The sequence below is a fragment of the Trichosurus vulpecula genome, chromosome 3 (assembly GCF_011100635.1).
Source record: "Trichosurus vulpecula isolate mTriVul1 chromosome 3, mTriVul1.pri, whole genome shotgun sequence".
In the NCBI taxonomy this organism is placed as follows: domain Eukaryota; kingdom Metazoa; phylum Chordata; class Mammalia; order Diprotodontia; family Phalangeridae; genus Trichosurus; species Trichosurus vulpecula.
In genome coordinates this window covers 160286416-160308431 of record NC_050575.1, presented here as the reverse complement: position 1 = coordinate 160308431, position 22016 = coordinate 160286416, and the positions used below count along the sequence as shown (strand labels likewise).

Here is a 22016-nt window from a genome sequence, read left to right as displayed (position 1 = left end):
CCTTCTTCAGAGCTGTCTTTGTCTTGTCTGTCACTGTTACTTGTCTTTTTTTCTCTACGTGTAAAACCAGGACAATACTTCTTTCTAGATAACAGTTGGAAAATTTTTTCCAGCTTATGGGTGAAAGGTGCTAGAGCTGATCTCTAGTCTGCTATCAGGTGGTATTGTGCTATTCTTTTTCTTCTCCTCCTGTCACCATCTGTTGAAGGACCCAATCAGTGAGGGCAGGAACCAGCTTCTGAACTCAAACCCCACAGGAGACCAAATGGGAAGAGTCCCAGTTTGATTTGGTTCAGTTCAGCAGGCAAAAACTCCCTTGACTCACAGGGCATGAAAATTGGTAATAGTAGCCATTATCTGCCCTTGGGCTGAGGGAAAATGTCACTTCCTTCCAAGATGGTGCCGCCGTGGGCCTGAGTCTAAGAGAAGTGAATTTTTGTTAGGTATAGGAGGAGTAAGGTGTATATTTTGAAATGAAGAGATTAAAAAGTTTTGAGTAGCAAATTCAGTTCATCAGAAATTTAAATGCCTAATATGTACAAGGCCTTATGCTAGGCCCTGGGATGAAGCAGTCTCTTTCTTCAAGGAGCTTACATTCTTCTACCAGAAAGGAAAAAAGGATCTTGGTGGGAAGTTGAACAAAGCAAGAGAAAAGTCTTCTTTTCCTTTTGGCAAAATAGGTTCATTCTGCTGTGGTGGTGACTAATGCAATGCTTGTCTTGTGGCTTGTCGTCGTGTGGTGGGGAAGCTGACCCCATTGACGTGAGAGAAGAGGTGGGGCAGTCACTGAAGAGCTCCAGAGAAAGATCCCATTGCTCAGAGACATTCCCCTCCAGCCACATAAATCTCTTTAGGAGACTGCCAACATCCAGCTCACCATGATTTGATTCCCTCCTGAAAATAAGACACCTAATTAGGTGCAAAGTAATAAATATGACTGAAGTATTGGGGAAAGCTAGCTATATGTTGAATTGCAACTGAGATGAGAACTCCTGGGTTCTAGTCCTGGTTTGGCCACTAGCTGAGAACTTGGTGACCATAGCTAGGTTACTTCCTTTCCCTGGCTTACCTGGAAAACAAAAAACAATCCTTGCCTTGGGAATAATGCCAAGTATCATAGAAGAATGTAAATAATTTATTGATAATGTTGCTATTGGCTGGACCAAAAGCCCCTGGATCTTAAGTCCTATTGCTAGGAGCAGATTGTGATTGTGTGATGGTTCATTCATATTCACTCTGGAGCTGGGGGTTGGAGTGGGACAGGAATCCCAAATCTCCTGGTCAGATCAGCTTGTGGTTAGGAGAGCAGTATAATGGACAGTGCAGGGCACCGGACTAGGAAATCCCAAATCTGCCACCAAGTCGTATGTGATCTCGGACAAGTTGATTTATATCCTTTGGCCTCAATGTCTTCTGAAAAGTGAAGGAGCTGGACTAGATGATCCTTAATGTCCTTTTTAGCTTTTGTCAGAGTCTATTATGCTGGGAAGGTTTTAGGTGCAGAATGAATCTGAGTATTTGAGGACTAATTTGGCTCTTTGTGCACAGAGACTTGTCACTAGAAAGCTGATCACAAGGTGATGACTTCTTCGGACCTGGCAGTACATGAAACAAAATAAGAAATGAACCTCAGTCGTGTGTGGCTTCCTTGTGCTTCTGCAGGAAAAGGGTGGGATGGTGGAAAAGAAAGCAGAGAGTGCTGAGAATCACATCCTTTTTAGACTGCTTGTAAATGTCTTAATTGGAGGTATCTTAAATGTGATATTTTTGCGTAGTGATGTCTGTTGCAAAGGGTGGAGGCAAAGAGAAATCTATGGAGAACTTGATACAATCTTGTTAAATCAAGCCGTATATACTTTGATACTCAGAGACCTTCACATGAAGGTGGCACAGGGGAGGATGGTGGAAGGTATGTTGGGAAACATAGGAGAGGTTTGAAAAAAAATAAGAGGCCAAAGGATTATAGACTCCTTAAAGGCTTCATAACTTTATATCATTAATTCTTTCTTGTAGAAGAGACTAGGAGGTGCAGGACCTGATGAACCCCAAGCAATATGGCAAAAGTGAAACTGACTCCATCTTAACAGATAGGAAATGATGAGTTACTGATATGCAAGCTGTATGAAAAATAAGCCCTCTGTACGCAATCATACCATCAACTAATTAAAGGGCAAAATCCACATCAGATTTCACCAACTTACTTGTAAAACACTATAGGAGAAGGTGGTAGAAGATTATAAGCAGGATTATAAGGAGGATTCCTATGAGCAGCAAAAAGCAGTGGAAGCACAAACAAGTTTATAGAAAAGTTGGCGTGAAACCCAACTGAGCCACGTCATTGGAAGAGCATTCATAGATGAAACTGGAAAGAGAACCACAAATGGAGCAAATTTGTCGGTGTTTCTATAACAATCTGTTTTCATCAGCAGTGACAGTGGAACTGTCAGCACACCTTAGTTCTTAATGTAGCTTACAGGAAAGCAGAAACGCCACTTAAGCAGATGAAGTTGGGAAGAGCAATGTGCAGTGGGACCACGCTAAGTACACACTAAAGAAATCTGGGCCAGAGGTGATATGTTCTTGAAAGCATGGAGGGATCATTTTGCAAGATGTCTTGGGAGAGGGCAAGATATCAGAGGAATGGAAAAAAAATCACAGACATAACTGCCAACCTATATGCCTACTTTTCTCATCATAGTCTTTCTGTGAGAACGACCTGATGAAAATAGAAGACAGGCTTTTGCAATCAATTCTCTACCGCCGATCACATTTCTATACTTGTGCAATTGGTTGAAAGGTTCAGGGGATACAAGACCCTGTTATTTTTATTTCTTAATGATTACCAAAAGATATTTGACTCAGAGCAAAATGGAACTTTAAAGCCTTTATTGCAACCAGGAGTCTGTCATGCACATGTTAGGACCATTAATGATTCCTTGATAAATACAACCATTCTGTTCGGTGACCTTTTGAGTATTGTCAGGTGAGGCATATATCGGGGAGATGTGTGCTTAGCACTGTTATGGAGGATGCCCTGTACAGGATCCAAATGGAGGAGGAATTCCCTGTTGGAGTAAGTCTTCCAGATGATACTGTTTGCAGATGATATTGTTCTGATTACATCAAGTCCCAGTATGCTGCAGGGTTCCCCCAATGAGATCTGTTATGGCTAAGAAGTGATTGGCCCATCATTCTGTATAGGAAAAACTAAGTGGATGAAAATTGTCTGTTGTTCAGGTTAGGATGAATAGTTGGACAGCTGCTCTATTGAGTTGGTACACCAGCACAGATATCTGGCAGGGGCACTGCAGATGGACAAATGAATAGAGTCTAGAAATGAACAGGAGAGAATAGAGGAAGGTTGCGTTTTGGAAGCTTCACATGTGAGTCTTGGAGTAGCATAATCCCCTAGGTGAGTCTTTTCTCCTCTTTGGGCCTTAGTTTTCTTGTCCATAAAATGAGGGGGCTGTGTCTATGTTTAAATGACCCAAAGAATCGGAGTTACTTGTGGCCCAGGAGGACATGGAGAGATGCATGGTGGTCACAAACTGGCTGTAGCATATGCGCAGTGATGATGTAAGTGAAAGCGGTGGTGTAAAGGCTACTGGGGAAGTGTTTGACTGGAAAAAGAGAATGGGGCATAATATGTCCAAGCTGAGAGTTCACCCTGAAACCCAGAAAATTCAGAAAGGCCTAGAAGAAGGCTTCCAGCATCTTGGGTAATCCTTTATGAAAGACCTGTGGGAGAACATGGACAATAATCACAGAGGGCGAGAGCGCAGGGATTGGCCCCTGAGTGTGTCCCTACAGCAGGAGGTCACAGAGCTCCTGAGGTCTGTAAGGGTGCTGAGGGGGAGTGTATCCTGGCTTTGCTCACCATATGCCTGATCCAGGGCATGTCATATCATCTCTCCGGACCTCTGTCCTATCAGAGACGAGGTTGTTGGGCCAGGTGATCTCTGGGGTCCCTTTCAACTCTAGATCTATAATTAGTTCCTTTAAGGGGACCTTTGTGGCCAGGGAACCAGTCCCTTCCCTGTCCAGAGACCTGTTCTTTATATGAACAGCTTCAGGGCATTTGACAATTTTGCCCTTAATCCATTTTATAGATGGGAGCTGAGGCACAGAATTTGGAAGTGGGCCCAAGTGAGGCTTGAACTGATAAACAGGCTCCTGAAAACTAGACCCACAGTCTTCCAACTGGGTCATACCACATTCTTATGAATGCTAATTTAGGATGCAGTGTTGAGAGAGTCTTTAGGATGAACAGAGTCCCAAATTTGTTCCGTGGCACATGGACGACATGCTGTTTGGCCACGTTTCCTGGGCAGGGGAGGGAGAAGGGCAGCAGCACACCCTCAGCATTGTCCGTTGACCTGAAAATGCCTGGTTTTAGGCTCCCAACAATTGATTTAAGTATTGCTGCCAGGGTCAGACTCAGAAGCAGCAGGAAAGAAATGTAATTACCATGTATGGCCAGTGGAGCAGGTGGTGAGAAAGAAAGCCTTTTTGTAATCTGGGCTTTAGGGAAAGAGGAAGAGATTTCTACAGTGAAAAGAGAACAAGCAGGAGCTGAATGAGCTAAGCCACAAAGGCCGGATAGCTGTAGTTGAAAAGTGCTGCTGTTGAAAAACACACACACAGACACAGACAAAATTGAACTTCAAACCAACAATTTTAGAGCTTTGTATGCATGTGGCTCTTGGTTTAGGTGTATGCCAAGACTTAAAAATGGAGCTCTTCTTCAGGATAAATGGATGCCATCCTTTTTTCTTCTCTCCACAACTTGGATTCTTTATTCACTGGGTGACCTTAGTCAAATCATTCAGCGTCTTTGGACTTTAGGTACTTCATCTATAAAATAAGAATGAGAAAATTTATCCTTCCTGAAGGTGGGGGATTGACTTACATGATTTCCCAAGGCTTTTTCCAGCCAGGTGGTGGCAGAGAAAAGGAATGTTTTTCCTTGGTATCAGGGAATTGAAAGCACTGACCCCACATTTTTTATTCATTCAACCATGATTCAATAAGCACTTATTAAGCACCTACTATGTGCCAGGAACTAGGATAGGTGCTAGGAATACAAAGACAAAAATGAAAGAGGCTCTAATCTCAAGAAGATTCCATTCTATAGAGGGTGACTACACATACATTGATAATTTAAAATGTATACTAAGACATTTTGGGGAGCGGGGAGGACACTAGCAACTAAAGAAAACAGGATAGACTTCTTATAGAAGGTGGTACTTGGTCTAAGCTTTGGAGGAAACAAGGGATTCTTTGAGATGGCAGTGAGGAGGAGGGACATGGGGGACAACTTTCTTGAAGGCCCAGGGATGGGAGATAGAATGTTGTGTTTGGGGAATGGAAAACAGGTCCCTTTGACCAGATCTTGGGATGTATTCAGTAAACTTGAAATGGTAGGCTGGAGTAAGATTTAGAAGATTTTGGTAGCCAAGTGGAGGTATTGCATTTGTCCTAGCAGTGAGAGAGAGAGCTATTGGAGCTACGTGGTCAGACTTGTACACACCTTAGTAGCTGTATGGAGGGCAGATTAGAGAGGGGAGAGAAGGGAGGGAGACCAATTAGGAGGCTATTGCAGTAGAAGAAAGTGAGGAATGACGAGAGCCACAACCTAGGCAGTGGTCACACAAATGGAGAGGAGGGCATGGATTTCAGATATACTGTGGTGGTACAACTGGCAAAACTTGACTGCTGATTGGAAACGAGGGGTTAGGGTAATAGTAATAATAGGAACAGTTGGCATTTATTTAGCACCTTAAAGTTTGCAAAGTATTTTATAGATGTCTCATTTTATCCTCACAACAGTGCTGTGAGATGGGTGCTATTACCATCCCCATTTTACAAATGAGGAAACCGAGGCAGGCAGAGATTAAGCTCAGGGTCACACAGTAAGTATCTTAGGCCAAATTTTAACTCAGGTCTTCCTGACTCCAGGCCCAGTGCTCGCTACCTACAGTCCCATTTAAGTGCCTGTAGAGTTGGGAACCTGGGTAGCTGGAAAGATGGCGGTACCCTCCACAGAAATAGGGAAGTTAGGAGGATGGTTTTGGGGAAAAACTAATGAATTGAATTTTGGAAATGATAAATTCCCAGTGTCTCTGGGACATTCAGTTGTAGATTGTTAAATATATGTATGTGTTTGTGTAATCTGAGGTGTGTGTGTGTGTGTGTGTGTGTGTGTGTGTGGAGAGGTGATAGTTGAACCAACAAAGGAAATTGATGAGATAAGAGTACGTACAGGGAGGAGACTGTACTAGGGGTACTAGTGGTGGTCAACGGGGTCAAATGCAGCCGAGAAGTCCATTTGTGAGATCATTGGTGGCTTTTGGAATGTTGATAAGTAGGATTGCCCTTCTTTCTTTCCAACAGATGCATCATTGGTCTCTTTTTGGATCATAGTCAATGATTTTGGACTCTCTAGATTGTATTCTCTCAGTTTAGATCTGACTCTATGAGGAGATAAGATAGGCACAGTGTCATTTCAGAGATGGCCAAGGATTGACTGCCTCCAAGTGATTTTTCTTTATCCTCTTCTTATCATGTAGATTAATGTAATGGAAGCAGCATTGGAATGGAAATCAGAAGACCCCGTTACAGTTCTGCCTCTCCTACTATCTATTTGTGACTGGCCAAGTCATTTCTTTCTAGGCTTCAGTTTCTTCTTCTTTAAAATGAGGAAATTGAAGTAGATGATCTCAATGGTCCTTTCAAGTGCAATGTTAGGATCCATGATTCTAGCTAGTTAGGTTCTAAATAGGTAAAAATACATCTGCCTGGGGGCATTTCAGTTGGGGGTGGAGGACAATGATAGTCAGAAATGCTGATTGCCAGCACTCTCTGTGGAGGCCTGCTGGAAGGTAGCTCTGTAGGGGAGGGCAAGCCTAGGGGAATGGTGTATCTGAGAGTGGCCTTTGCTGGGGGAGAAGGGCAGAAAAGAGACTCCTAATTGACAATTATCCTTCACTCTTTCCTCTTGTCGATAACATTTTCTTTATTGTTCTCATAGCTCCTTATTGGAGATATGCAGGATGTGTTTTTTTTATTGATTTTTATTAATGGTTTTAATATTGTACTCAGTCACACCTATCATAATTGCTGGTCAGCTTTGGAGGAAAGCCAACGGTGTTTCTTAGCCAATTTTCCCTCCTCCGTGAGATGTGGCAGGGTGGGTAAAGGAAGCAATCTCAGAACCTTGTGTTTTATAGTCAGGTTTTTTCCTCCTGGGTGACAGGTGACAATTTTGGTAGAGACCCACATTGTGAGGCCTTAACGTCTGTGCTTCTTAGCCAGTCAGCAGGCTGTGTGGAACTTCTGTCACTGCTTAGGGTTCAGGGGCAGAGAGGAGCAGCAACAAGAGGCCAGGCTCCTAACCTAAGAGGCACATTTTGTGGTTTCAGTTCGTGTTAAATGACTAACCAGCAGCAGCTAAAAGGCCTTTAAAAATGGTCACAGAGAAACCTTCTTGTACCACCTTGCCATATATATGTGACCTGTTCTATTGAGTTGCATTACTGCCTGTTAAAGACCAATACTTCACTTTGCCATAGTGATTGTTTAGTGGTCTCCACTGATATCTGAACAGATGAAGGCAACAATACATAGTCAGGATTTCACCCCATGAGAATTCACTTTAGATGTGGTATCCAGGAACAAACTAGGTCTAAAAATGGGAACACCTGTACGTCCATATAGAACTCAGAAGTCATGGAGCGGCTTATAGAATGAGGGAACATTCCTATGTCATAGTCACAAATAGTCAATGTGATCCATCATTTATTGTGCAAAGCACTGTGTAGGTGCTCAGGATACAAATAGAAAAGGAAGACAGTTCCTGCTCTCAAGGAATTCACATTCTAATGGAGGAGACAACACATATGGAAGGTTTCACCTGTAAATCATCTGGAAAGGTGCCATGGGCCTTAGGATGCAGTGGCAAAGCAGACAGCAGTGTCTCTTGTTTAATGTCATTATTTAATGTCACTTTTCCCAGAACTTTTGGGTGCAGGGTATGTCTCCATCAGGGTCTGAGGGTGGATGGTAGTCGAGATGGTAGTAGTGGGTTTGACTTGCTGGGCACATGCGCCTCCTGTCTCTCCCTCAGGCTGCCTTGCTGCTCTATCTAGGTTGGCTTACCTTCCCTGTGTGTGGCAATTGGTTGGCAGTTGGTGGGGATGGCTGACTCTTTCTTTGCTTCCATGGATGATGGCCATGAGGGCTGGGCCAGAAGCAGAAATGGTGGTTGGAGGTGGTGGTGGGGGTACTGCCACTCCCAATACTCTTGTGTCCATCTGCCTGTTGGTGGCAGTTGGTCAGCAAGTGTTGCTGGTGGTGATGAAGAAGATGGGCCTCCTCTCCACAATAGTTTGTCTCATTAATTATGGCTGTAGGGTATGAGCTAGAAGCAGGTCTGGTGGTTTGGGGAGAGCTGCTGTTCTCAAGACTCTTGAGTTCAGGCCCATTAGGGTCTGAAGAGAGATGGTGGTCAAAGTGGTGGCTGATGGTGGTTTGACTTTTCTGGCATGTGCTGCCTCCTGCCTTTACCTCAGGGTGCTCTGTTGCTTCAGTTAGGCTGGCTCACCTGCTTGGTGTGTTGCCGTTGGTATCTTCTTCACAAGACTCACTTCCTCAGATGATGGCCATAAGATGATGGCTCCTAGGCTTATATGCCTATTGGTGGCAGCTGGTTATCAGTTTGTATTGCTACAGACTTGAGGTTGCTTCCTAAGAAATTTCTGGCCTGATTTTTCTGCTTTATGTTGTTTTTTCTTACTTGATGACACGGGAAGTCACTCTCAGGATTATAGAATTTTTAAATCTTGAAGAGACCTCAGAGGTCATTTTATAGATGAAGGGCCTGAGGTCCAGAGGGGTGAAATTAGTGGGCCAAAGTCACTTAGTCAGAGGCAGAGGCAGAATTCAAACCCAGTTGTATTCAGGTTCCAAATTCATTGTTCTTTTGGCAGAATTGGAGCAAGCAGTAACTACTACTTCATTCTGGACAGTAATTCAAGTGAATTCTACCATACTACTGGGAGGTTATTCCAGTCTGGGTTTTTTTTTTTTTTGCATAGTTAGGTCTCTCTGTGGCTCTTTTTAGAGAGAATGCCATTAAAGGGCAATAGTTATGAGGAAGAGAACACAAATTTTAAAGGAATCTTAGACACCAAATAGTATGACCCATATCTGAACAGAAATCCCATTCATCATGTCCTCAAGTCATCATTTAGCTTCTGCTTAAATATCTCCAGTGAAGAGACTTCTCCAGGACTTGAGACAACCCGTTCCATGTTTAGATGGCCCTGATGGTTAGGAAGTTTTTCCTTACATCAAATCTAATTTTGCCTCTTTCTAACTTCCACTCACTGACCCTAATTCTGCTTTCTGGGGGCCAAGCAGAATGAGTGTAATCCTTCTTCTTTCATGCCCCTTCCGCCACCTGTCCCCAAGGCATTAAAAAATGGATTCAACAATCCAGTCCAATTCCACAAACATTTATTAAACACCTACTAGGGGTGAGGAGTACAAAGACAAATAGTTTTATTTTTCAAGGAGTTTATATTGAGCCATGGAATAGGTAGGTGGGATATAGCATGTACCCAGATAAGTATATACAAAGTAATTTGAGGAGGAAAAGAATATTAATAACTGGGGAGGATAAGAAAAGCCTTTGAATAGGAGGTAGCACTGGAGCTGAACCTCAAGGAAAGCTAAGGATTCCAAGAGGTAGAGGTAGGAAGGGAGGGCATTCTGGGCATGAGGAACTGTCTGTGCAAAACCCTGGAGGTGGGAGACGGTGCTGTCCTCCACCAGTTCTCCTATCAGTTCCAAATTCTCTCCTTTCCTCCCTATCCACACCCCCACCCCCATTGAGAAGGCAAGCAATTTGATGTAGGTTATACATGTGTAGTTGTGCAAAACATTTCCATGTTTGTCATGTTTTGAAAGAAAACAGACAAAAAAAACCACCTTAAGAAAAATAAAGTTTAAAAAGTATGCTTCAATCTGTATCCAGATGCCATCAGTTCTTTTTCTGGGGATGAACAGCATTTTTCATCATAAGTCCTTCAGAGTTGTCCTGACACTATTATTACAGATATATGCCACGTTTTGGTGTTTATTTTGTTACTGGTCCCTGTTTTCATTTTCTGTACATGTCTTTCTAAAATGCAAGTTATTTGGGGGTTTTCCTCTGTATCCATACTTAAGACAATCCTTCCTTTTTTTCCTCATTGGAATTGGTTCTCTTTGTGTCTTCACAATTTCATTCTTGAGAGTTTCTAATCCCTGTGCTAAGTTCCCCAAGAGGATTTTTGTCCATTTCATCTATCCTCTCTCTGAACCCTTTGAAATCTGCTCTCTCAAAATTTAGGGTGTATGTGCTCTTATGCCTGGATTTCCTGTTCTCTATCACAAATTTTAAGAAAGAGTGGTTAGTTTCCTCCCAGGTTTTCATTATTCCTACTTTAGCAACCAGCTCTTGCTCATTAATGAGAACTACATTCAAAACAGATATTCCTTTTGTTGGTTACTCTACCTTTTGAAAGACAAAATTATCACTTTAGCAAGTCAAGAAATTATTTGCCTTTGGCAGAGATATCTGGATAATTGAAGTTTCCTATCACTCCTAGATCAAGCCTCTATGCCAAGCTTGTGATCTGTTTCTCAAACTCCTCATTTATGCCCTTGTGTGGTAAACTCAGATGACAATATCACTTTTGTTTATGCCTCTGTTGATTTCCATTCAAATGATCTTTGATCTTTATTATGCTTCCTTCACTGGTTCCTAGATTTTCTCACAAGTCTACCTTCTTCTTTTTAAATAATTTTCCCCTAGTTACATGTAAAGACAATTTTTATTTAAAACAATTTTGAGTTCCGAATTTTCTCTCTCCCTCCCTTACTTCCCCCCTCTCTGAGATGGTATGCAATTTGATAGGTTATACATGTTCAGTTATGCATGCAAAACATATTACCATATTAGTCATGTTGTAAAAAAAAGACACAGACCCAAAGGAAAAAAATATGAAAAACATGAAAAAAATGCAGAAAGTGAAAAATAGTATGGTTTGATCTGCATTCAGACTCCATCGGTTCTTTCTGTGGAGGTACATAGCATTTTTTATCCTGAGTCCTTTGAAATTGTCTTGTATTGTTGTATTGTTGAGAATAACTGAGTCATTCACAGTTGATCATCATACAGTATTGTTGTTACTATGTATAATGTTCTCCTGGTTCTGTTCAATTCACTTTGCATCAGTTCATGTAAGTCTTTCCAGGTTTTTCTGAAATAAGCCTGCTCATCACTTCGTACAGCACAGTAATATTCCATTACAGTCATATACCACAACTCCTCACAAGTCTGTCTTCTTAATAAATAAAGCTAATTTGCTCCTCCTACTTTCATCTATCTTTTTCCTTTTGAATAAGACATACCACCTTTCCAGAGCCGTATTTCTGTCATGGTTCTCATGCTACCAGGGCTTACCAAGACCTGTGGAGTTAAATTTGCCTTGTGTTATGATCTCTAGCTTGCTTTGTTTGTTTGTGTGTAGAATCTTAGGTTTCAGGTCCTTCTCATTCCTTCCCTCTTTGTTCCTACAGATACAGGAAACACTAGCAAAGGGAAGTCTCACACAGGCCTGGGGAAGAAGTCCAGACTGATGAAGACAGTGCAGAATGTGAAAGGCTATGGGAACTACCAGAACTGTACCATCATGAAGCCCCACAGCCCACATTCAAGCTATGGCACCTATGTGACACTGGCTCCCAAAGTCTTGGTGTTTCCTGTTTTTGTGCAGGTGAGATGGTGGTTCCGGGTGGAATGGTGTGGTCATCGTGGGAGCTCGATTTGCACTGTCCCTGAGAACTCCTTTTTGAAAAGGATGAAATCATGGTTTAAGGCTATAATAACTAATGAATGCGTATTCTGCACTGTACTGGATACCTCTATCTAAATATGTGAAGTGTAATTTCATATTTCAAGTAACTTATGAGAATTAAACAAAGTTTTCTTTATTGAAGTACTCATATTGGGTGCAGGGAGAGTCAGGCAAGAGATATCAGGCAGAAAAAGTAGAACCTGGGATGGCTAAGGAGAGACTAAGGGAGGGTACTCCCTACTTTTATCTATTTGTTTCTGTCTCTTTCTTTCTTTTTTTTTTTTAGGCTAGATATCCCTTTCTCAGCTAGGTTGGAAATGCAGTTGTTACTGATGTGCTGAATCCCACTGCTGATCAGCGTGGAAGCTTTATCCTGCTCACTTTCTGACCTGGGCCAGTTCATTCCTCCCTAGGCAGCCTGGTGGCCCCTGTACCTGGGAGCTCACCATCTTGGTGCCAGACTTAGTGCAGACATCTGATCAGCTTAGCCCACTATAAGCTTAGGACTCTTGATCTCAAGCCACCCACCAGCCTCAGCTGCAACTGCAGTTGTGCACCCCTGTGCCTGGCCCCTACCCCTCTTCTCTGGGGATTTTTATTTTTGCCCAGCATTTGTATTTAAAGTTAAAGGGGCAAGCAGAGTGTGATTTCATGCTTGTTTCAGAACCAGTTCTTCGATATGTTTCTTATTGTTAATGTGAAAGGTTCTCATTCCTCTGGCTTCCACACTGAACACCAGTAATTTATCTTTTAGAAATTACTGATTAGGAGCCTTGAGATCTTCATAATGTGATTGTTACTCTGCTGTTCTCATTTGGTCTGAATTCCCTGGCTTCCCGCACCCCCCCGTGTATGATTGTCAGTTTGTCTTATGTGGAATCTAGTCATTTTCTTTAGGCTTTCTTTAGGTTGTAGTCTTACTTCCCCCTTGCCTCTTACTGAGGTTACTCCAGGCCCATTGGTTATTTGTTTTGGAGCTAGCACTTTCCAATATGCCTTAGAAAACAAACCCATTTTGCCGGAATATAGTCTTTATCTGTCCATTGAACTTTGTCAGCCTTGAATATATGTCTTTATATTTGTCTGCATGGTCTTATTTTTTCATTTCTGTGTGTCTGTTCCAGCATTTAACTGTTTTAGACTGGAAGGTATAAATGTTGCTTTCTTTAAGACTTATCACCCAATGCTAAGCACCTGTCAATAAACCTCAATAAATATTGTCCCTGTCTTGTACAGTTTCATTTGGGCTGGATAGAGGAGAGAGCTTCAGAGGAGACATGGTGGGGGAGGCTGGTATGGGCCCAGAGGCTTGGGAGCTAAGGATACTCTGGGAACTCCTGTGAGAATCAATCAGTTTGATCAAGAAAGGGCTTGTTGGAAGACTTTGAACATGTCTTGGATCAAAACCAGTAGCTCGTGGAGTGTGACTTGGTTGGCTTGTGATCAGGATACAAGAACACAGTAGGGATTACATACTACCATTCAGCCTGTGGAAGGAGCTAATCTGACTCCAAAGAGATCCTCATTTTGACTCTTGCTGTATGGGATGAAAAGGGTAGGGGTGTGTGTGTGTGTGTGTGGCATTAGGCCATTGATACTGTGGGTAAGGTAACTCTCTGGAAAAGAAGCAGGCAGGGTATGGGAGGGCGGACCCAGAAAGGGGCTAAACTGTGTCGTTTTGCTTTTTGCCCAGAGAAAGCAGCCTCATCACAGTTGACTCTTGACTGTCGGGTAGGTTGAAGTAGTGTCAACTGCAGCAGCTTTACATAAAGACAGTGGTTGTACTTTTCCCTCTTTTTTGAGGCTGTGGGGCTGTGTAGGTGTTGAGCATGAGTGGGTGGTTTCTCCCCTCTTCCGTTCTAGCCAACCAGTTAGCATCCTCTCCTCCACTGACAGTTGTGTTCCCAGCTGGTTCAGCTAGCTCATATCTTCCCCAGGCTCCAGTGGGGCCAACCCTGACCTTGGGCTTCTCTTCTCCCCCTCCTCCCCATCAGGATTCTTCATCCCTAACCTGTGAGTTCAAGCTGTGCTTTGTTTTCAGCCCCTAGATCTCTGTAACACAGCTCGGACTCTGTTGCTGGCTGAGGAGCTTATGCTTTATGAGGGGAGAAACAAAACTTCCAAGGTAAGATACTTAAGTGAGTTCTCAATTCCTTTTGTAAATTATCCAGGCACCTGACTTTTCCCCTCATTGCTGGACTTGGAGCCATTTTGTTTACCCTTTTTTGCTCTGTCCAGAGACAGAGAAAAGAGGACAAACTGAGACCAACTCTGTTGAGAGGTTTGGGAGGAGGGAGAAATTGAAGTCATCGATTGATTGATTGAAATTTTTAGCTTATTGGACTATTTTAGTTATCTAGGGTACCTTCTGTCCACATTAGCACAAATCTAAAATCTGTTCTATATTTGTAGGCTCTGACTTCTGTTGGCCTCCATTTCTGCCAAGTTAAGATTCATGACACACTGTCTTGTGACTATGTCCGTCTCATCTTCCATAGCCTAGCAGAAGACTTGTTCTACACAATTTTCGGGATCACTTCCAGCTACCATAATTAGTGAGAGAGAGCCCTCTAAAAGGGAAATTCCTAGAATGGTATTGGGCAAGTGCCCCAGTGAGTTTCATCCCCAGTTCCATTTTCAGGGCCTTGGTTTGTTCCATTTCAGCCTTAACTGTCTGGCTTGATCTTGGCTACTAGAACAGAGCCTTTCTAGGAGCTGTAGGTTTTGTGTCTCCTTTACCAGAGAACCTGGGAATTATCTAACTTTGAGCCACTGTGGACCCATTACATCATGAATTAAATCCTGAGCTTGACTTTGCTGCTAGACTATCTAGATTTTCACCTCTGAAATTAGATACTTTCTTTTGTGGAGAGAACCTATTGTTCTGTGTCTTTCCTTTGGTGCTGTTCAGGTAGAAATGGGTTAAGAAAAAAAACCACCACCACCAGCCTGCTCAATCCAAATGAGTTCTGTTCAGCTCAAACTAGCCACTTTGGAAGGATAAACATTTATCCCAATGATGAATTTCATCAAAACATCTTGAGCACTCCTTTTTAGGAGCAGCCTTTATGGTCTATAGAACACTGTTTTGAATATCTTTAGTGAAAAAAAATCTTTGACTATGGACTTGACTTTTTGAAATGGCCATGAGACAAGACACAGTCTCTAGGCCTCAATTTCCTCATTTTTAAAATGATGAAACTGGGACAAGATAAAACTGGGCACTTAGACTCGATAGTCTCTAATGTACTCACCACCTCTAATATTCTATGATTTTGTTATTCATTTAGAGCTGACTTTAGTGAATAATATAGGATCAGACTGGGTTGTATTATCTTAGTTTTTTTAAATAGTATTTTATTTTTTCCAATTACATGTATACGCAATTTTCAACATTCATTTTTATAAGATTTTGGGTTCCAAATTTTTCTCCCTCCCTCCTCTCCCTCCTCCCAACATGGCAAGCAATCTGTATTATCTTAGTTTATAAAATGAGGTGTGACAGGCTTATAGTATCCAAAGCAAGAGTACAGAACTATTTGGAAAAAATGGCAGTGACATTGTAGTAAGCATACATCTTTTCTCCAGTGCCCAGTGTGACTACTTTGAAGGACAGCATAGTGGATAAAGAGCTGTCCTTGAAGCTAGGAAGATCTGAGTTCAAGTCCTACCCTTGACACATAACTGGCTGGCTGTGTGACCCTGAGCAACTCACTTAACTTCTCAGTGCTCCAAGCCAGTGGTGTCAAACTCAAATAGAAACCAGAGGTACTAAGCCATTCATGAGGATCCCAGCTTGCTTACTTTATTAAGTATCTCCCAATTACATTTTAGTCTGGTTTGGGAGCACTTATGTTGGACACCTCTGCTCTAGGCAATTAGGACTATGAGTTACAGAGAAGGTGCTGACTTGCATTCATAAAAGGAGGCCCTTTCACCTGCTAGTTCCTTATACCAATAAAATCACAGGCCCAATCAGTCATTTAGACTGTCAACAAGCATTTATTCAGTTCTTACCACGTTCCAGGCACTGTGCTGTGCTCAGAGGATACAAAGGGAGGCAAAAAGTCTCTGCTCTCAAGGAGCTTACTTTCTGTTGGGGCACACAGCACATAAATAAATAGGTACCTACCAGATGTATACAGAGTGAAGGGGGAAGTCACCAGCAGCTTGGGAGAGCAGGAAGGGCCTCTTGCAGAAGGCCAGGGGAACTAAGAAGATGAGGTGAGAAAGGAGAACCTTTCGGTTTTGGGGGACAGTCAGCACAGAGGTGTGGAGGCGGGCAGATGAGAGGCCGTGTCCTGTGGAAAGAGGAAAGTAAAGCCAAAGAAGACTGAAGAGTTAGGAAGTGTTATAGATGCTAAACAGAAGAGTTTTCTTTGCTCCTGGAAGTGACAGGGAGCTGCTGGAGCTCACTGAGAAGGGAGGTGACACGGTCATCCGTGTGCTTTAGGAAGGTCACCTAGGCAGCTGAATGAGGAGAGCATGGAGAGGGGGGAGACTAGAGACAGGCAGACCCACCCGCAGGCTGTTTGCAGTAGTCCAGGCTTGAGGTGACAAGGGCCTGCACCAGAGTGGTGAGAGTGTCAGAAGAGGAAAGGGTGTGTATATAAAAGATGTTCTCGAAGTAGAAACAACAAGATTTGGCAATGAATTGAAGATGTAGGGGTGAGAGTTAAGGATGACACTCAAGTCGTGAGCCTGGGGGACTGGAAGGATGGCGGTGCCCTAGACAGTCACAGGTCCCCATCCTTGTCCCTCTCCCTGTGAATCAGAGCTTTTTATTGTTGGAAAGTACCTTAGAAATCAAGTCTGACCTTCTCATTTTACAGATGAGGAAACTGAGACCCTGAGAAGGGAAATGACTCACCCACGGTCATACAGTGAGCTAACGTCAGAGACGAGAACCTAGGTCTTCTGGTTTTTATGTCAATAGTTTTCCAATGACACCACCAAGCTCATTACTTTATGGTGATTTCTTTGGTAAGGACTCCTATCAGCTTGGTGCACTCTCCAAGACCGTGGATGTACCCAGAACTTCGCTCTACGTTGCCAGTCTCGTTATTTTGTAGTTGTTGTTAAAAAAAAAAACCCACAGCACAACTAATCATCTGAGTCGCTGAATTAGTAAGTCCCCTGTAAAGCTTAAATGCGATACGAAGGAAAAATGTATGTGTTTACAATTAGAGAATAGCAAATACATGGCACTTACTACTTGGAGAGGGGGCAAAAGCCCCAAATAAAAACAGCTTCAGGAAGACTTAAGATGAATTTCTAGATGATAGACTTGGAGCAGGATGTCGAGGAGAAAGCGGGGACATTGTGGGCATGTCCCTGGGCTTCGAGGGCGTTTCTTTACAAAATTGTAGCTGTTGAGGTCAGTAGATGTTTTCTTGATGCAAGGGGAGTAGGGGAAAACCAGACATTCTAGCTCATTGTGATCTCCTGTTAAAGCTTATTTAAAGGTTGGGGCCTTGCAGTATCGTGTTCCTTATTCTTCCTTAGAGGCGGGCTCTGGGGGTTTGTTTTGTCTCTTCCTGGATCTTTTCTCAGAGGCCTCTTGGTGGGGTTCCAATTAAGACCAGCCGGATGAAAGTGAGATTAAGGGTCTGTCTGGACTCCGCTTCTACCATTTCACCCTCTGCCACCATCTCTAGACTTTTGCCAGCTCTGTCCTTTTCCCTGACTTGACCTTTGGGGAAATTCTTTATTCCATCCTTAATCACTTCCTGTCTAGACTACACTGTGACTCCTGTTTTAACAGTTTTCTTAAAACCGTGCTTTTCCCATTTTGAAACTCTGGAGAGTTAATAAACTGACTTTGAGCTCTCTTCATCTCCCTGCTGTCTTTCCCCCATTTGTTGTCCACTTCTGCACCTCTGTGACTTTTTTGGCTTTTGAACTTTGTTTTAATTCTGTCCACCACCCCCGTGCTGCCTATTTGTGCTTTGGGTTGAGAGGAGGTGAGAGGAAAAACTGAGGTGGTTTTTCTGTGTGTAGGATTTTCTTTTTTTTTTTCCCCCACTACTCTAGCATCTAAAGTTATTTTCCCTTGCCTCCACCCCACTTCTCATTCTAAATCCTTTTTTGTATTTATGCAAGTTGTCTTGTCTTTTCATACTCCTCCTTCACTAATGGTGTTTTCCCCTTTGTCTTCCTTTCTTCACTTTCTCTGCCTCCATAGTGCCACCCTCTTAGCATTACAAGTTCCTTAGAAGGCTATAATCATGTGATTCTTTTGCTGGTAGGTCATACAGAAGTACAGTGGTATAGGTGTAAACATATTGAACTAGGAAACCTGGGTTTGAGCCCTAGCTCTGTCCTTCAGGAGTCAGGAGAGCTATAGACTGGGAACTTTTAACCCCTGGTCCAGTGTCCAGAAGCACTTGTGAATAGGTTCATAGTGGGTCTATGAAATTGGATGGGGAAAAAAAAATGACATTTTCATTTTCACTAGCCTCTAACTGAAACTTAGCATTTCCTCCAATTATGAATGTAAGCAATGAACATTATTCTGAGAAGGGGCCCACAGGCATCATTAGTCAGCCCAAGGGGACCATGACTCAAAAAAGACTAAGAACTAGATATTAGAGAAGTAGGATGTTAGAGAAAATAGTCAGGATGAACAGCAGGGCCCTCATACCACAGAACAGCCGAGAGTCATAAGTCCTGCAGTCTAGGGCTAGATCTGCTGTTGACTATCCATGTGACCCTGGGCAGCCACTCCACCTCCTCAAGGCTCAGTTTCCCCATCTTTAAATTAGGGACGATAACATTGACCTCAGGATAATTGCAATATTATAAACTATAAAACATTATAAAATATACACATTCAAGGTATTAATACCATTAGCTCATGTGCCTCTGAAGCGCTAACAAGGAGAGTAAGTTCTACAATTTTTAAGAATTCCTCTCCAGAAGGGCCAGTGCTAGAGAAGCAGAAAGGGTGTTAGGAAACATGTATCCACAGTGACGTGTGATGCTTTCATTCGAGGACCTTAGGTTAGCTACACTTTGTTGCTTTTGGCCAGTGGTTGCCATGCCATGATATTTCCGGAGAAAAGATCATGTGTAGTCTAATCTTGAGTGTGGCAGGTTAGAGTGCCTTCCAGAATGTACCAATAGGAAATTAACCATTTCAAGAATGATTAACAAGAAAGAACCGCCAGGTAAATACATGGCTGAGTCAGTTTAATTGTGATACAGTGTGAGTGCTGATTTTCGAAGTGAACAATACAAAAAGAGACCATATAAGTAACATGCATGTTTTTGTCAGACAGCAGATAACTGAAATGGCAACCAGAGACCTGGTGGAGCAGGAAGGAACACTGCGCTGGTTGTGGGTTCTAGTCCCAAGGGTCGCACCTCTGGAATCAGAGCTGTGTGACGTCTCTGAGCTTCAGTGTCATTGTCTGTAAAAATAGAGCTAATATCATCTGTTCTGCCTTTCTCCCACAGGGCTATTGGAAAATCAAATGAGATGATGTATATGACAGTGGGTGCGGATTGAAAAGTGTCACACACATGTAACAGATGAATATCATTGCTTTTCTAGAAGTATTCTTGAATGAATGCTAGTCAAAGTTGGCACTGAGAGACTTCTGGCCCAACTCTAGATGCATAGGTTGCAATAAAAGATGCTAGGAAAGATCGTCTAGTGTAGTCACTGAGCTGGAGGAGTTGGATGGTAACCACCTTGATCATGGCAATGGGTACGGTTATCGGAGCAGAAGAAAGGGCCTGGCGAGCTCTGTCTGGCATTAGGGGAGCTTTCCCTGCTCCATGCTTTGAGGAATTAGAGGAACCAGAGACCTGTAATTCGCCCCTGCTTTCATAATCAGTAGGCCAGGGATTGAGAGGGGGACAGTGAACTCCTAGCGCTTATTATTGGCCTGGGCCATGTCTGTAGCTTGTAACTGCTTCAGGCAGCAATGCTGAAGATGCACCAGATCTACTTGTTCAGTCAGATGGAACAAGTCTGCTTACGTCAGATAGTGACTCCATTCATTCAGCCCGCATTAAGCACCTACTATGTTCAGAGTACTGTATGAGGTGCTGAAAGTGTACAAAGTTTAGATAAGACTCAGTCCCTGTCCTCAGCACTGATAGGCCTTCTGAGATTTTGCTTATTGCCTAATGCCATCCACTGTTCTGAGGAGAAAAAGCTGGTTGCATTTTATCCTGTGTGTGTGGTTCTTTCCCTGTGCAGGTGACACTGTTTGTGTACTCTGACCTGTTGCTCTTCACCAAGGAGGATGAGCCAGGACGATGTAATGTCCTGAGGAACCCGCTCTACCTCCAGAGTGTGAAACTACAGGAAGGTAAGTGTTGGAGCAGTCCTCCTCTGCTGTCCACTTCATTCTCAATTGTGCTGCCCCTTCTTCTCCCAGGGAGCAAAGTTGCATCTATCAATACAAAGGTCTGTGCCTTCCTAGTACACACTGGTAACTGTCAATGGTGCAGTTTATTTCTCAAACGGGAGAGTTCAACATTTCATTTTGTTCCAAGCAAGCTTCCTTCTGTACCTATCCATCTACCCCACCACCCTCACTCTTTTCCCTGAGCTTTGTTGAGTGATTTCTAATGAGAGGTGTTGATGTAGGGGAGAAGAGGAGAGGAAAAAGAAGTTACGGCTTGTCCTCCCGTAGGTGTGTCCCAAGATCCATAGGAGAAAGCGGGGGAGGGAATTGGAGCAGGAAGATGAGGAGCAAACAGATAGATAAGGGTTGGGAGAGAGAAGAAGAAAGAGGGGGAGAAAGGAGGATGTGGGGGTGTGAAATGGGTTTCAATCTTTCCATCATATCCTCCTATACTCCAGGAACTTGGATCCAGCCGGGAATATCTGTTCTGAGTTTAGTTTGGCGCCTGAGGTCTCTGCTGTAAAGAGGCTTGATTTCCTCTTTCAGATTATGTAAAAGGAAAAAAAAACACCCCAAAACAACAAACTTGTTTGAGTAAGAGTGGCAAGAGATGGGAGGAAAATATTACCAAGTTGAAAAATTCTGTTTTGATGGCTGTTGCTACAGGAAAACTTCCTGGCTATTTGTTAGCCCATCCTGTGTAGTTAGTTCATTGGTTGATTTTGCTCCTTAGACATACAGTCAATGTGTGAAACTCTACTCATGCTTCTTTGAAGGAAAATAGTCTCCCTAGACTTTGTTCTGCCTATTGGCCCAGGCATCTAGGCAGCGTCTATCACTGCCTTTGTAGTACCCTGAATGATATAATGTAGTTCTTTGTTAATCTCTGAGATTTAACTGAGGGTAAAGTTGCATTGTATTTGGAATACACGTGGGAATACACGCTTCCCTTTTTGTTGGCCACAATTCCCATCACTTCACTCAGTCTCCCAAATTCTAAATAACCAAACATAGGTATTGTCTTGTCCAGAGAACTTTAGCTTTGTTGATTTCTGGGGCATAGGTACACCTTGGCATGCAGCTTGGGGAGAACGGAGACTTTTTCCTTACTAATATTTGAATAGTTTGTAAAGTACCATGACACCATGGTGATGTTAGTAAATATTTGTTCACTGATTGTAAGAGCCTTTCATAGTGTCCTCTCAATTATTCAGGAACTAATTATCTAAGGCAAGGGTTTTTTATACTTGTGGTCCATGGACCCCTAAAAGGCATATGGATTGATTTTAGGGGATCACTGAAATCTTTAGTGAACTAAACCTTTAATTGAAATTTACCATTACCTTCAATTATGGAATGAAGACAACAATTCACAGTAGTAGTATTTGGCTCCATCAGACTGCCAAAGCGGGGGGTCTATAACACAAAAGAAGGTTAAGAACTCTATCTATGAAGTCTGGGGAAATCATTCAGAGTAATCTTTCTCTCTTCCTGGGAGACAGGGAAAGGAAGTGAAATCCACACTACTTGATTCCATACCTGCACAGCGTGCAACCTGGTGCTTGGGGTCCTACAAAGGATTTCAGGTGACCCTCAAAAAATGTACAGTGGCCACTGAGCCCTCACGTTTATCACGTGACCTGAGGCAACCAACCATCATCAGTCTGCCCCTAGGCTAACCTATACGCTGCCTGAAGAAGTTTGCAAGTTGTGCAGGTCTGTTAATTGGAAGGTCAGTGTATTGTAATGGAGG

At 42.9% G+C, this 22016-nt stretch overlaps 1 protein-coding gene across 5 annotated transcripts in view; it reads left to right on the top strand.

The window, feature by feature from the left end:
- Positions 1–22016, top strand: part of RGS3 (regulator of G protein signaling 3) — a 173240-nt gene that overhangs the window by 46705 nt on the left and 104519 nt on the right. For all 5 annotated transcript variants that reach the window (XM_036751250.1, XM_036751251.1, XM_036751252.1 and 2 more), the window contains 3 exons: positions 11626–11822; positions 13945–14028; positions 20113–20224. In XM_036751250.1, the coding sequence (XP_036607145.1) occupies positions 11626–11822; positions 13945–14028; positions 20113–20224 (393 nt within the window). The remainder of the gene's footprint in view (positions 1–11625; positions 11823–13944; positions 14029–20112; positions 20225–22016) is intronic.